This window comes from Alosa sapidissima, chromosome 11, assembly GCF_018492685.1.
Source record: "Alosa sapidissima isolate fAloSap1 chromosome 11, fAloSap1.pri, whole genome shotgun sequence".
NCBI lineage: Eukaryota > Metazoa > Chordata > Actinopteri > Clupeiformes > Clupeidae > Alosa > Alosa sapidissima.
The window spans coordinates 2,500,324-2,516,482 of record NC_055967.1 but is presented as its reverse complement, the minus strand read 5'-3'; the positions used below and the strand labels follow the sequence as shown (position 1 = coordinate 2,516,482).

The window sequence follows — 16,159 nt, the reverse complement described above, 5'->3', positions numbered from 1 at the left end:
TTTGAATTATGTGATAAGATCAGCTGTTTCCCATTTTGTCTGAAAGGACTGTTTTCTTCATAAATTCGAGGAAATGTGACGGTTCTCCTACTATTTGCAACACACGACACTGAATACATGAACGAGTGAGATGACGAGTGAGTGAGTTGAACGAGATTGACGAGTGGTTAACACCGTCGGGTATTATTTCAATGCTGTTTGCACTGGCTGAGAACTATAGGGATGCAGGCGAATAGCAGTGATGACAGCAAGCGGCCAAAGAGGGATCGGTTATCCAGCCAGCCTGGCTTGCTTGAGGCACTGAATTGAATTGAACGCGCAAAGCATTTGGCTAGGAGGGGCAGGTGGGCGGAGGGTTCAAATGCAGCGCTATGAAAGCTTTTTACTCCACTTACATGCAGATTGTTGAAACAGACAAGTTTTGATGTCCTCTGGAGGCTGGTTCCAGAGTCGGACTGCACCAAGATTTCTGACATCTTTTGCTCTAAGTCCCTTTGTTCAAAGAATAGTTGCAATCCTACATCTTTCCTCCTTTTTATCAAAAACGATTACCTCAGTTTTGTCTTTGTTCGATTGCAGGAAATTCTAAGACAGCCAACTGTTAACTTCATAAATACAACTACAAAGAGCTTCAAGGGGGGCATACTCATTGGGTGTGAGAGCTAGATATAGCTGTGTGTCATCGGCGTAACTATGATAGGCATGGGCGGATTATGAACTTTCGGGCCCCTGGGCTCAGATGTATTAAGGGCCCCCCACTAATTGTTGTATATGTGGGAGGGGGGGTTTGGGGGTCCTCCCCCAGAATTTTTTTAATTTGTTTGATGTGATTTCCTGTATTCTGGTGCATTTTGGGGATGGCCAATACTAAATTCAATCAGATTCATAGCCTACATCCTGATTTGTTGATATTGAGGCAATGATTCCATGCAAAGGCTTGGGCTTCAGGGCCCCCTGACCCCTTGGGCCCCTCGGCCTGGGCCCGGTAGGCCCGTGCAGTAATCCATCCCTGATGATAGGATGTGTAGTGACTATAGAAAGAAAGGTCTACAAACCACTTCAAGTCCCACAACTGTGTTGTCATTGGTAGTTTTACTCCACTAACTTCCACTCAATCAGAACACCTGTCCTGGTGAAGAACCAACATTCTTGGTCCCTCTGCTGAGTCATTGGTAGTTTTACTCCACAACTGTAACTTCCACTCAATCAGAACACCTGTCCTGGGGAAGAACCAACATTCGGGCCCTCTGGTGAGTGACTGCTTTTTTACCCATTTTGTGTGCTTCTTTGTTTATTAGAAAAGGTAAAACACTGAAATGTGGTGTTTACTGTATAATGGTCAACTAACTGCCACTAGAAGTCACTAGAATATGCTTACCAATGTAAGGATGACACAATGTCATGCAATCAGTGTTTGTCCATGATGGCAAGAACAATTTGACATCTCAAATTAATTACCTACTTCTCGCCATTTAGGTAGCTAGACTGCAAAAGTTTATATAAATCCTAGTCATAAATTACAACTAAAGCCTCTTTTCTCTTCCAATCTGATTGATCATGGTACCAAGGAAGCTGCACTGTCAGACATTGAGCTCAATCCTAAAAGTCAGTAGTTGTTGTCATGTCTTCAGTGCTGCTAAGGGATTATGCGAGTCAAGGTTGTTAGACACACTTCTGTTTACAGATGTCTTAGTGATACATTCAACCCTTCATGTGCCACATTTTAGGAGGTCATAACTGCCTCCTATGTGAAAACAGCTCTACGTGACATAAACATATAAGTCTGACTATTAAGTAACATTAAACGTAAAATCCAGGAATTAACTACTAACACACTTTTGTCACATTCAGCAAATTTGTCACCACGGTCCAAAAGTTATCTGTTCAGGGTGTTCAGCATTCAAAAAGTCAAGGTCATACACAGTCCTGGTCCTATCTATTCAGTGTGTGGGGTGGTGGTAGTGTAGTGGTTAAGGAGCTGGACTACTGTGCAGTAGCCAGAAAAGTTGTGGGTTCAATTCCACCATTGTGCTACCCTGGAAATCCAGAGTTCTCGCGTGAGCACAATGGAATTGTCTCTGCGAGACACTCTGGCAAAGAGCAATGATGCACGTTACTTTTACTTTTACTTTTACTTTTTTTTTTTACTTTTTTACTTTTACCCCAACATTCCGGGAAACCAGCTAAACTGATGAAGACAGCGCTGCAACGTTGGAGGACAGACAGTACACATTGGTCGTAGTGTTATCCGATCGCATCGAAGTCCGAAATAATTCAGAGTAAACATGGTCTAGTGTTATCCAAATGCATGCAGTGAGATTTTTAAATGCATGCTTGTTGCCGCCCCTCGAGTTGGGCCATTACATTGTTCTTTGCCAGACCCTTAATCTTTCTAGATTATCAGGGTCTGGATTTTCCAGGCAACCATTGTGCCCTTGAGAAAGGCACTTAACCCCAAGTTGCTCCAGGGACAACGTAATCCTTTGTAATATAGTTGACATAATGTAAGTCACTTTGGACAACAGTGTCTGCTAAATATACGTAAATGTTCAAGACTCAAGAGGTCGGACACAGTCTTGGTGGTGCAAATGGGAAACTTGGATTGAGCCATAAACAATTTCTGCCAAACACATTGCTTCAAAAGTACCAAGTGCAGGATGAGGGGTTTAGTTTGATTTGCTGTTGAGCTCAAGTGACAACACCTTTTAGCCAGAATCACAAATTTTGCCTCTCACAGCATTCAACATTTTCGAGAATTGACTTTTGAGTTAGCAAGATAAAATGGCAAAATTACTCACAGCAACAATCCTCTTCATAGCTTCCAGTTTTAAGGAGTCTTTGTTGCTGTCCAACATTTCTTTTAAGTCATCATGTCTGTAGGAAAAAAGTGGTAAAGTAGTTACAAACCGGACAAGTAATGTTTTCATACATGTCATGCTGCTTAAAAGTAAAAAAAGAAAACATAGATATGTAGTAAGGGTTTCCCCTGTCTCCCACACAGAATGTATAACCTTATTAACAAAACAAAAAAAGAGAGATGAGAGATTTTGAAGATTTCAGTCTAGTCCATCTTTGCATGGTGCCATGCAACACTCCAGCTCCACAATCTGTTTCAGTTTGGATTGTGTCACACAGAGCCAAATAATCTCTTAACATTTTTGTCAAAATGCATGCAATTCAGTCGATGCTCTAGTCTAGATGATATAATGAGATCAAGATGTATCCACCTTCAACAGGTACAAACAGTATGTTTATCCCTCTCAGTGGTCTCCAAGATGTATGGGGATGAACAAGACTTGCTACTTAATATGGCACCAAGCCATGGGGTGCTTTGTCAAAAATGGGATGTAAAAAATGCACTGCACAGTGCACAATCAGCTCCCTTAAAAATGTTTGATGCAAAGACGATAATAGCACACACTGTTACAAGACCAAACTCAGTTTTTCCTGTCTACATGTCAACACTAAAAACTGTTTCTAAAAATCTTCATCCTGGGAGAGATTTAGCAAATAGTCAAAACAGATAAAAATGTCATTAATTATTTTATTTATTCATTTATTTTTGTGGTTTAAGTTCATTCAGGCAGTGAGTCTACAATTCATAATGGTAAGCCAACACCAACACAAGGTATAAGGTTATATGTATACGTATCCTCTTTTTCCAAGGTCTTTTAGTGAGTTGAGATCTTGTGTAACAGATAATTAAAGAAATTAATAATTCAACATCACATCACACAGAACTGGTTGAATGTCTGTGTGTTAGTAGTCAGGTTACTGGCATACATTTTTAAAACATGTAACAGAAGCAACTTTGCTTTTGTACCCGAAAATAAAGATCTAAATAAATTGTAAGAACATGTTCAAATTTGCCCTAAGTTATTTTAGATTTCATTACCTCATCACCTTATTCAGTACTTATGTGAATAAATTTAGCACAATTTAAGCATCAAGTTCATATGACTAGAATCTACTATACCTCTTCGGAGTTTCGCAGAAGTATTCCCACATATTTCTTTCTAGGATTTATGTTGTTCATTCACAATCATGAATCCAAAGACAAACACCAACTCTTACATTACATACAACATGCATGTAAAGTGATTTCTTGTTTGGATGCTTGTTTAAGTTCTACATTTGATTGCCTAATTTAGTCATACCGCAGAGGCTGCGCTTGGACACCAACAACACCCTCCTCCAAATGGGCTTTCTCCTCTGTCTCCCCTCCAGCACGCAGGTGCCTGAGTTCGTCTGGTTGGACGGCGTTGTACCATGTTTGCCCACCATCTGGTGCGAGCACTGGGCTCTTTGCTTCTTCTGGGGCTTGGCCCTGCGTCTGGCTGTGTACAGTTTTCACCATGTTAACTGCACTCACAGGCAGCTGTAACAACCTCTGCATGGAATTCATCCTAAACTAAAAAAATTATCTCTTGCACTCCAGGTCAACACTGAGTAACGCTGTGATATCCAGAACTGTAATACAGTGTATCCAAAACTGTTGAGCTGAGTGAGATTCTGTGGTGGTGGAACCTGCTGAGAATGACGTTTGGGGAAGTCCGCTGCAGGCTTCTCTGGTGTTTGTGACTGCCGCTTTGTCTGCTTGCTGTCTTGAATGACACGAGATGGCTTAGCTCCCTCCCTTCGCCACGTTAGCACTACCCCTCCCCTTCCCTCCTTCTCTACGGGCCACCTTCCTGGGTTTGGCTCCAATGTCTATTGCCTAGTGCTTTCAGTGCCTTTCCATTTGTGATTTCTGGTGCTCACACACATTCTATTCAATACGAATAGAACCAGACACAACTGCTGTGTGTTGTATATGTGGCAGGTAAAATAAGAAGTGTCTGTATCAAATAGGCTTCCAGCAGGGTTTTTGGTAACTTAATCACTTTAATGTTACCTCTTTCCAAGGTAGGTACCACTCACTTTCATCTGATTTGTTTTCTCTGATATTATGTGCTACCCTGCAAACAGCATCACTGTACAAAACAACATCACTTCTTTATTTATTAAAATAATTTAAGTAGATTGTGTGAAAAGGCTCATGCTCTACCAGCTGTTTTGTTGAGCTTAGAATCCTTCTGCTGTGCAGAGCACTGGTGTGCCCCTCCCCCTAATCTTCTCACCATCATGCCTAAAGTGGTGAAATCACACACTAGCGCAACATACATTCATACTGTAGGTAGCCAGTCCTATTTCTCATTCACACAATATTGACAAAGATGTCTGTTCTCTTGTTTTTCTGTTTTGAAAAATCATTTTGTATGGAATATTGTTTAAATGTATACTGCAACTCAATATTCTCAATGGACAAGGAAAACAAAACAAAGAGCAAATAAATAGTATCTCTATAATCTCACAGAGACCTGCCATCGGTATGGGTGTTTCTGCAACTACTACAGTAATTTCCTGTGTATTAGCCGCATTGTGTGTAAGCCGCAGGACATTGCTTTATGCAAGTTAAAAGAAACAAAACCATATTAATATCATATTAACTGCCCCTGTGTATAAACCTCGTAGCTCAATGTAGGCTATAAGCCGTGGCTAATAGTTGGGAAATAACAGTACATTTTGAGGTCCCAGAAATATTGTATTTTGTTTTAAAATATATCATATTCTTGATAAATACACTGTACATTTTACATCACCAGAAAATATTATGTAAGAAACTTTTTTTTTAATTTATTTAAGCATTTAATGGCTCCAAAAACCACTTTTGTTCATGTCCCTCAACTGAGGTCTCAGTATTGACAGTCTTAGGGTACGTGCAGACTAGGCCTATTTTTCGCAGCTGCCAGCGTCCGTTTTACATTATAATCCTATGGAGTAGACAGTGTTTTGAAAAAAAGTCTGCGGGTGTCTTTTTCTGCAGCTCAGAGCTGTTTTTGAAGTTGAGAAATGTTCAACTTCTAGCGGAAAAATGCCCTACGTCACACTATTTTTTGACAGCTGACCAATCACAAGAGGATACTTTGCATATCACAAAAATACGCTTCCAGCTGCTTTTAGGGGGAAAAAACGATGGCAGATTTTTTAAAAATTGAAAAACGGTCAGAAAAAGAAGCCTCGTCTGAACATACCTTAACAAGCTAGTTCAATTGCAAAATCACATAATTTTAAATTAAATTGTTTTATAGAAATACTACTCTAGACTCTAGATGTTAGAGGCTTTGTAACAAAATCAGCTTTTGTTAGATCTTGGTTAATGTGGACGGATACTGAAAGGAGTTAAAACAGTTATTCAAGGCTGCTGAAAAGGCAAGCCAATGGCTATGGCTGAGGTGCTCACATACTACTTTGGGTCATGAAGTAACCCGAATTAACTTGTGAAATCTTGTTGTTGTGTTTTAATAGTAGGGCGTGTCTGTATCAAGGGTTTATGTGTTGGTTGGGTATATTGCTGATTGGGTCATAAACGGCCACAGCAGAAGAGGAATAACAGAAGAGGAATAGCAGAAGAATTTGTTGGTATTTGCTGGTATTTGTTGGTGCCCACCTCAAAGGCTTGCATTTTGCCTGGGTATGTTGCTGATTGTATCATAAACAGTGGTTGCTTACCATTGTTGGTAGAAAATCTATTATCATTGCAAACACCACTGTTGAGCCTTCTGGAGGTGTCACTGGCCTAATTCAAAGAAACACTGATGAAGGAAAGTGCTGTCTTGATAACTAGTGAAATATTCATGAAGTTTGTTTTGCTAGTTATGTTTTTGCCCACAAAGGTTGCTTTGTTGGTGATTTTGTTTTTGATGGTAAATAGACTTGAGTTTTAGTTGGCAGCTGTGGAAATCCCCTACCTATATCACAAGGAATTTAAAATCTGTTACAGTATGTGTATATCTGAAAAATGGACCATATTGAAATATTTTTCTTCACTCACTCATTTTCACTTACTCATTAAAACCTAAATGCACCTGTCTCTCACTTTAAAGTCCTTACTGCTATTCTGAACAAAATTCTATAGCAAAAGTATTTTATAACGTGAAACAACTAGTTTCTAAGGCAACAGATATTAACATGTGAACACATGGGGAAAGTGACTCAGAATTCAGAAAAAACAAGATAAAGATCATGGGCCCTATTTTGACGATCTAAAACACATGGCCTGAAGTGTATGATTTAAGTTGCATGCCCAAGTCCACTTTTGCTAGTTTGATGGCGGAATACATTATGAAACACCAGGGGCATGGCTTAGAATGGTTGAACTTACATTTCTTAATTAATCATGGGTGTGTTTTGGGTGTAACATCCATTAAACCAATGAGAGTGCCATTTCCCATTACTTTTAAGAGCAAGGAGCAATAGTATCACAGCGCATTGGTATGACAAGTGAACGCATCTTTTTCGCTGACACACCTGTGGGTGTGCAAGTTCATTTTCTATTAAGAAACAAATACTAACATACCTGCAGGTCTTACGATATTCACAGCAACAGGTATTGGTTTGTCAGTGGAAAACATCAATGGTTCTTGAACCTTGTTTGCTGACCCCCCAAAACAATATTGCCCAAGTCTCTTGACCCCTTTCTCTCCTACCGGCAAAAATCTGTTTCACTCTGGAAAATGTTGCAAGATGGTTGGTGGCGGAGGTAGAAAATGTCTTCTCTCATAGCTAGGCTATGTTAACATCAAAGCCAATTAATATCAATGGCAGCCTTTGACAATCTGACTTATTATTCCCCAATGGATAACTAGCACTCATCCAATGTATAACGGGCACTCATGTGGCAAAAGAAGGCTGCATAGTATTCTATCACCGGTAAGCTCACACACAGCATCTTCAAGGTCATCATTGCATTATATGTAGCCTACACACACACACACACAACAGGGGCCTACTGGTGACTACAAAATATCTGAAAAATCTATTTTCTGTCTTACCCAGCTATAGCCTACTGCTCTCATGTAAGGTCACAGTTTGTATCCTCTCGCCATAGCCTTGATAATCTTTCATTTTTCTCTGCACCACAAAGACCAGATATTAAACCAGACATAGAGGCTAGGCTACATGTCGACATTAAGAGATAATCCAACTATCAAACACGAGGTCGTTTTAAAATTATGTCTATTTGCAGAAGGGATAGCTGAGCTCCCTCTGTTGGTGCAACCTGCAAACGAGGGGCTATGATCCATCGTGCTGCTGCATCACTCTATCCTAAAATCACGGGTGTTTTCATTTGTTTGTTTTTCTGTGCCACTGGCGACATGATACATATTACACAGAATATAACGAATAAGCCATTATTTTAACTGCACTTAATAACAGTCTTAAAACAACCGTCTTTGGGCAGTCCTGAGTTAAATCTGTCTTCTGCCGTTTTGAAAGGCTATCGCTGCTCTTAAAGGCGCTGTCCACCCAGCAGTACTGAAAGATTTCTTCTGAGTCTGAGTAAGTAACTAGGCTATTAGCATCAAACTTAGCCTAGGCTATATGATCTCTTACTCGGAGGGGCCATGTGTCTTATTGGTAGCCTAATCGAACCTGTTTTGGTAGCCTATCTGAAGCCTGTCTGTCTGAAAGCTATATCGGCTATTTCCAAGCCAAAACAGCAGGCCTATGGCTTTTAGCGCCGTGTAAGCTAAATCGACTCCGTCAACAAAATCGCGTAAGCAATCCAGTGCAATTCACATTCCATACAAGTGGCAGAATCGAGAATGTTTATAGTTTTATTTCCCATGAAACCAGAGGCTACAATTAACGAATAAGCTTAGCTTTGTTATGTTATGGCGTATAGCATCCTTGTGGCTTCTACTACTACTCCTCATAAAATAATAGCCTGACAGTATGTTTGCGTTTACCTCTTGTAATCAGATGAGAAAATCCCACCGCTTGCAGGATCATGTCCATACTCCGGCTCTCCGACATTAGAGGAGCCACCTTTGTCATCACTAAATGCAGAACTGGCGGACATCACAGCACCTCTCTTTGACAACGACCGAGATTTAGAGCCGAGACCGGAGCTGAAACTGTGTTCCGCTTGGAGTGTAATTTCTGTGACTATCGCCTGACGATTTCCGTTGTTCTCGGTGACGTTGTAGGCCTACCGTTTTAATTTAGTTGTGTTTTGCGCTTCGGCACAAAAACTGCCACCCAGCTGTTAGTCTATCAGCCCAAGAGAATGTTTAGAATAAACGTAGCCTATCGTAGGCCTACCACTCCCCTTGCGTAAAGCCCATACATCGGAGTGGAAAGCCTATCCCATGAATAGACTAGACCAAATTCAGATTATCTCCGTTATCCTGCAGATTCTGCAAGGCATTATAAATCAAACCTAGATTTAATGCTGGTGGATCAGCTGGTGTCATTGTAAAACTATTCTATTGTAAAACTCTTAATTTGACAAAGGCTTAATTTTGTTGACTTAAGTGCTTATGGTGGGTGATTAGCGTCCGTTGGGACATTCTAGAGATGCGGCGCCATTTGTGATGGAAAAGGATAAAAAAAAATGTAAATGAATTAAAATGTTAAGCTTTTTTTATTTGATGCGACAAAGAAATCTATGTAGCCTACTTGATAGAAAATACTTCCCCCCATCTTAACATGAACAGTGTTCAGCATTCAACCCAGTCCACATAAAAAAATTAAATTAGCCTATTCAATAGAAGGTGAAAGAGAAACTGACCACTTGTCATACCATGCTGTTCTGAAAACGTTGATGCCAGCTCCCTCATAAATGGTTATGGTATTTAGCCAGCACTTTTGTCCAAAGCGACATACAAATAACAACAATACAACAGTAAACAATTTAAAAAGTTGGTCAATAAATAATGTCAAAAGGATCAAACTACCATTTTGTTGGGAGGGGGAAATTGTTGTATTACGGGTTTGATTGAAACACAGGGACAGGGTTAAAAACCTACATTTCACTTCCCAAGAAATGTATTATGTATGACAAGGGGGGTCATCTTCATTGAATTTAGAAAAGAAAAGAAAAACACATTTATTTAACACTAGGTAGGCCTACTCAAAATGAGTCATGCTATTTATATAATGGTCAATGGGGACAGGCGAAGTTCTTAATAATGTTAGGAACAACAAACATATGTTGAAATAAATCTCTGTTTAAATTCTCTTCTCAATTGCATATAAAAAAAAAACATGTCAAATTTGAAATGTTACAATTTAAGTGTAGTTGGATCAATGTTCTGAAAAGTTATAACAGTAGAACAACTTGCGACACTGACACTACTTAAATGGCACAAAATCTGTAGAATGACCCCGTTATGTCGAAAGGGGTAAGTGAACATCCAGAAATGTTAATTTCTAAAGAAACACAACAATGTATGAAAGGCTCCATTACCTTGTATCTCACATTATGGCCCTGTAGCAGCCGTTTTTGTAAAAATAGACAATCAATGATGTCATGACCATGTATTGAGAAATTATTGTATAGTCAGGAGAAACTCGCAGTAAATCGGGAGAAGTATGTGGGGGACGTGGAGGCATACAGCCAAGGGAGAAGCCCATAGAGAGTCCATGACAATATTTCAGCAATGTTTTGATGGATTGGCAGTAGCCTACTTCGGAATGTGGCAAGTGAATTCATATGAAGTGGCTTAATTTCACAGGTTATTGAATACCATGGTAGTGATGATATTCACATGGCCATAATGCATATTTGGCATAGCGTCACCAACTGGCAACAGAAAGAATGGCAAATACACTGATGTCTCATGATCAATTTGAACATACTCCTCCTGACAGTACTCCTGAAGGTTTGTCAGATTCATGTGAAATTAGGCAAACATGATGCAAATATGTTGCTGATGTTAAATTGTGAAGGGATTTTGGATATGTTTTGTATATATTGGATATGTTGAAATAGCTAAATAATGCATTTTTGTGATTTTAATATCTCGCCACATAAACAGGAAATAATTCAGAAAGTCACAGTGCATTGAATAAATGGTCTGAAACTTCTCGGGTTAATAGATATTATGATTATGATGATATCCAGACACCCAATGGACCTGCTTGGCATAGTGTCACCACCTGGCCAAGCAAGAAACTTAACTGATTGATCTGAAACTTTACAAAATATTGGATATCATGATTGTGATGATATTCACATGTGTAATTCACATGCCTAGCATAGCGCCACCATCTGGCCAAGCAGGAAATGTGCCAGAAATGTTCTATGCTCTGATGGATTGATCTGAAGCTTTACAAAATATTGAATATCATGATTTTCATGATAATGTGTAATTCACATGCCTAGCATAGTGCTACCATCTGGCCAAGCAGGAAATGTGCCAGATATGTTCTATGCTTTGACTGATTGATCTGAAATTTTACCCAATATTGGCTATCATTATGATGATATTCATTAGTCCTATTAACATGCCTGGCATAGCACCACCAATAGGCAAGAGAAGGAGTGTTTTTTTCCACTTCTGTTGGATATCACAATCAGATTCATCAGATTAATCAGATTAGGTGTATATGACATTCATACACCCAATATGCCTGTCTGGCATAGCGCCACTAGCTGGCAAAAGTCAGAATAGTTTTTGGAATTTATTAACAAAATATTAGTTAAAATCTGATGATATCCACATGCCCAAACTGCCAACCTGGTCTAGTGCCTGCAGCTGACCAAACAGGAAATGTGCCAGGCATTGACAACACCTTGGTTAATTGGTTGGAAACTTATATTATTATGATGATGTTATTCACATGCCTAATAAATGTGTGTGGTATAGCGCCACCAACTGGCAATAGAAGGATTTTTTTTTTTTTTTTTTGAATATATTGATATCAGATTCATTAGATTAATTCAGTTTAGGTGCATGTCAACTTAGTAGTGTCCTGACTTCCCACATCTACACTGGAACACACACACACACACATACACACACACACACACACACACACACACACACACACACATACACACAAATACACACACACAGATATACACACACACTTACAGAATTTGATACACAAAAAGGCATTGTTATTAACATGACCAGTCAAAAAACACATTAGTCTCACTACACACCACAACCACGCTCTCTCTCTCTCTCTCTCCTGCTCTCTCTCCCTGTCTCACATACACACACACACACACAATAACACTGACCTGCCTGTACATTGCAAACATAGGAAAGATCTGCGCACACACATGCATGCACATGCACGCATTTACACGCACGCACGCACACAGGCTGAATTTACACAGAATTTACATACCTCGCCATATAAACAGGAAATGTGTGATAAATTTGTCATGCATTAACTGACATGGGTCAAACCTCACAGATTGCTCATTATTATGGTAATGATGATTTCACATGGCCACAATGCTTATCTGGCATAGTGTCACCATCTGGCAACAGATACAATGGCTATTACACTGATAGATAGATAGATAGATAGATAGATACTTTATTGATCCCCAAGGGGAAATTCAAGACTGGTGGCACATGATTTTGTGCTTGTGTCAAAATTAGAGAACACGAAAACACGTCAAGATGTTGTTGATGTTGAATAGTTAAGTTAAGATTGTTGCCCATTCCATGACTTTGCCCCCAAAATGATCAAATTCCCTGACTTGTCTGGAATAGACTTTCTAAAAAGTGTTTAACCCAACAAATGGGTTGAAATTTAACCAATGTGTTGGGTTATTTTGACACAACTGTTTAGTTAAATTTACGTCATCTTTGGGTTATATTTGTAACCAAATCCAAAAAAGAATCCACTGGTTCATTTTTCTCTGCTTGTACAAACTTCAATAACTCAAAGTTTTTATTTACTTACTTAAAAGTCCAACCTTCTGTCAACAGCTTAAGGCCTGATATATTGACAATCTATATTAAAAATGGGCAACAATAGCCATGCAATGAAATAAAACAGTTCAACATAATTATTTATTTGACAGTTTGAACAGATAGCCTAGTCTAAAAAGCATGTGGTGTACTTCCATGAAGGCAGGCAGATTCCACAGTCCGTTTTGGGGGTCAGCCCTGTCAATCAAAGAAAAAGAAGAGTGTATTAAGTTAGGGTCAGATCAGATTCCAAAAATAATTCAGTGGAAATGCATAGATTCAGTTGCTTCCAGTAGCAGCAACTGGAATCCATGCATTTCCACGGAATTATTTTTGGAATCTGATCCCTTATCATACTTGTTCATTCGTACTTGTCGCTCGACTTATCGTGACTAAATTCAAGATCGATAAGGAATCGCACCGATAAGCACACTCTAGTGTTAATTTCGTCAGATGAGACGAGAGGAAATATGTTCGTCAACAACCTTTTTTTTCATGACTAAGACGAGATGATGACGAGACGGCAGTAATGTCCTGAAACACTGACTAAGACTATCTTAAGATGCATTATTGTTGACGAAAAAAGACGAGACTAAAATGTTTTGCATGAAATAAAAACTAAGATAAAATCTCTCTTCATTTTCATCTACAAAATGAGAAGACAGAATATCTAGCTGTTACGTTTTCAAAATATTCCGAATAAGTTCATACGTAACAGCTTTCCTGTAGGCTAGTCTACGTGCTGTTGCTGAAACCCTGTGGCTGCAACACGAAACTACATGGAACAAGAACACTGGAGATTTTTGCCAGAGTTAGCAAGCTAACTACCTAAGCTTTATGCCACAATGCTACATACCCAGAAGTTGAAGCTTCTCTCATACAAATTAACATCCCCCAGAATGTCCATACGAAAATGTTCATCATGTAATGTCAACTATTTAACTAGTTAGACTGATGATGCAAAGTTTGCTAGCAAGTAAGCTAATATGGAAAGTTCGCTAGCATGTTAGCTATGGCTAAGATGAAGAGTCTGTTTGGGGAATGTGTTGTGTTTGGGCGTATATCGCCATCTAGCAAGGCGGAGTAAAACATTAATACTTTGGTCTACGACAGTGTTTCTCAAACTTTTTCAGTTTCAGGACCACTTAACTAACCCTAGCTAAAAAAAAAAAGATTAGACCTACTTCAACAGTAGCCTATAATTAGTCTACACTATAGGCCTACTCACTGAACCACCTTGCTTATTGTCTTTGCACTTTGCTTATTGTGTGGATTCATACTGTATGATTTAAACTGGCATATCTTACATAGACAGTGTTGCAGAACTGTTTTTACATACAAGTTGGTTCAATATTGTAAACAACTCATCTATATTATATTTTACCACGTCTGCTCGCGGACCACTTGGGATAGCTTGCGGACACTAGTGATTTCCTGACCACACTTTGAGAAACACTGGTCTACGAATATGATAGTGATCCAGTCGAATCTTTTACTGTCTATGGTCAAATCCCAGCCGAGCTATAACTGTAGCTCGACTTACCTGTGCATGTAAACATACTGACTGACAAAAAATCAGAATGAGTAATTATAACAGACGAGTAGCCCTGTGGACACACAATATTGTTGGAAAATTGAGATGTGTGAAACACTATTTGACTCAAATGGTAATCAGAAATAATTTGTTAGAAAAAAAAAGACTAAAATGTGTTGACTAAAACTGACTAAGACTAAGATACCTTAGTCAGTTTTCTTTTGACTAAAACTAGACTAAAATGACGAGACTTTTAGTCGACTAAAACTTGACTAACAAAAATGATATTTGAATGACTAAATATGACAAAGACTAAAAAGGACATTTCGTCACATGACTAAGACTAAGACTAAATTAAAAATAGGTGACAAAATTAACACTAGCACACTCGACAATGGCATCGATATCGATAATTTCTTAACGATGCCCATCCCCGGGACTCTACCAATGAAGTATGGAGCTACTTTGAGCCTCGTAAATTGTGTAAAACAGTGATTTATTTGCATGGCTAGGCCGATGCCCGAGGCACCCCCAACGAAAAACTGTTGGTAGCATTGGCTAACTAGCGCCAGATTTCTGAGTGCAGGGGACAAGCCGAGGTGAGCTATGAGACATTCTGTATGTTCACACTCATGTTTCAACACACTTTGGGTCAATATCACACCGGAATTCTCCTTTAATTCACGTTCTAAAGAACACAGGACAATGGGCAATTCAACCAAGCAGTGGAATAAGTAAGGGTTATCACCCGGAGAGAAGAAATACTCTTTTCTGATTGGCTGGTGGGGTGGCTATTAATTCTGAATAACAGGACACCGTTCCATATCAATGCTTATGAATGGTAATTATAACAACCATAGTAGGACGACGGTTGCAGCCCTCTAGAATCTTTGGTTGCAGGCTTCGCAACAATGGAATCAACTGTAAACAAGCTAACTGTCCATGCTAAAGTTGTACAACAAGCTGAACTAGTGAGCTCCTTTTTAAACGGAACCGCGTGTTTCCTTTGCTTTACAGTGGCAACCGGGTGATAAGCGGGATAACGGCCTTCGAGGTGTGTCCAGTTATACGGAATTAATGGACTCGGGCGGAGGCAACTCCCCTCTGTTGCGCATCGGGGAGTTTTTTGCCCCTCGCCCTCGTCCATTAATTCCGTATAACAGGACACCTCGGCGGCCGTTATCCCTTACAGTACATAATGCCCGACGAGGTGTCCATTATCAGAAATAAATGGACGACACGGTGGCGTGGTTGCTTCTGCGAAGTCCATTTATTTCTGATAATGGACGCATCGAAGGGCATTATCCCGTTTATACAATGGTCACTTACGAAATAAATAAATATGAAATCAATTATTAATACTAAATGAGTTTAGAGCTAAAATCGTTCGTTTTTTCAGCTGTTTACAGTTGATTCCATTGTTGCGAAGCCTGCCTCCAGGCTCAACCGTCGTCCTACTATCGTTGTTATAGTTACAATTCATAAGCATTGATATGGAACGGCGATTAAACTTTTTTTTACCAGATCTACTTCATAGGTGTAGTATATCACTTTTTAAACGACACCCTTTTCAACCTAGACCATGGTATAATAACTGTTATTTAACTTTAAAGAACTTCCCTGAGGAAACGTTTGCTTCTCATTTGTATCCCTTCTGTTGCTAAGGAGGCAAAATGGTGATTCTCTTTTAAGGATCATTTAAGTATTACTTTTGTCACAATTATTTCTCCTAATTTTGCCTTAGGAGAAATAAAACAAGCAAAAGATGAGACACATACCAATAAGACAAGTAGGAGTCACATAAGAGATATTAGTTTGAGAAGCAGGAGAAGTACAGGAGATCTCTTATATGTTTGAGTGTAGT

The 16,159-nt window shown here is 39.3% G+C and overlaps 1 protein-coding gene across 11 annotated transcripts in view; it reads right to left on the bottom strand.

Annotated features, from left to right (window-relative positions):
- Positions 1-9,214, bottom strand: part of LOC121723228 (AP-3 complex subunit beta-2) — a 59,357-nt gene extending 50,143 nt beyond the window's left edge. For 4 of the 11 annotated variants that reach the window (XM_042108731.1, XM_042108729.1, XM_042108728.1 and 1 more), the window contains exons 1-2: positions 8,793-9,213; positions 2,799-2,874 (exon numbers count right to left, since the gene is read on the bottom strand). In XM_042108731.1, the coding sequence (XP_041964665.1) occupies positions 2,799-2,874; positions 8,793-8,905 (189 nt within the window). In that variant the 5' untranslated portion in view covers positions 8,906-9,213. Of the gene's footprint in view, positions 1-2,798; positions 2,875-4,157; positions 4,406-8,792 lie in introns of those variants that run through there. The other 7 variants (XM_042108721.1, XM_042108720.1, XM_042108724.1 and 4 more) reach the window with 2 other exon arrangements.
- Between the last annotated feature and the right edge of the window lie 6,945 nt (positions 9,215-16,159).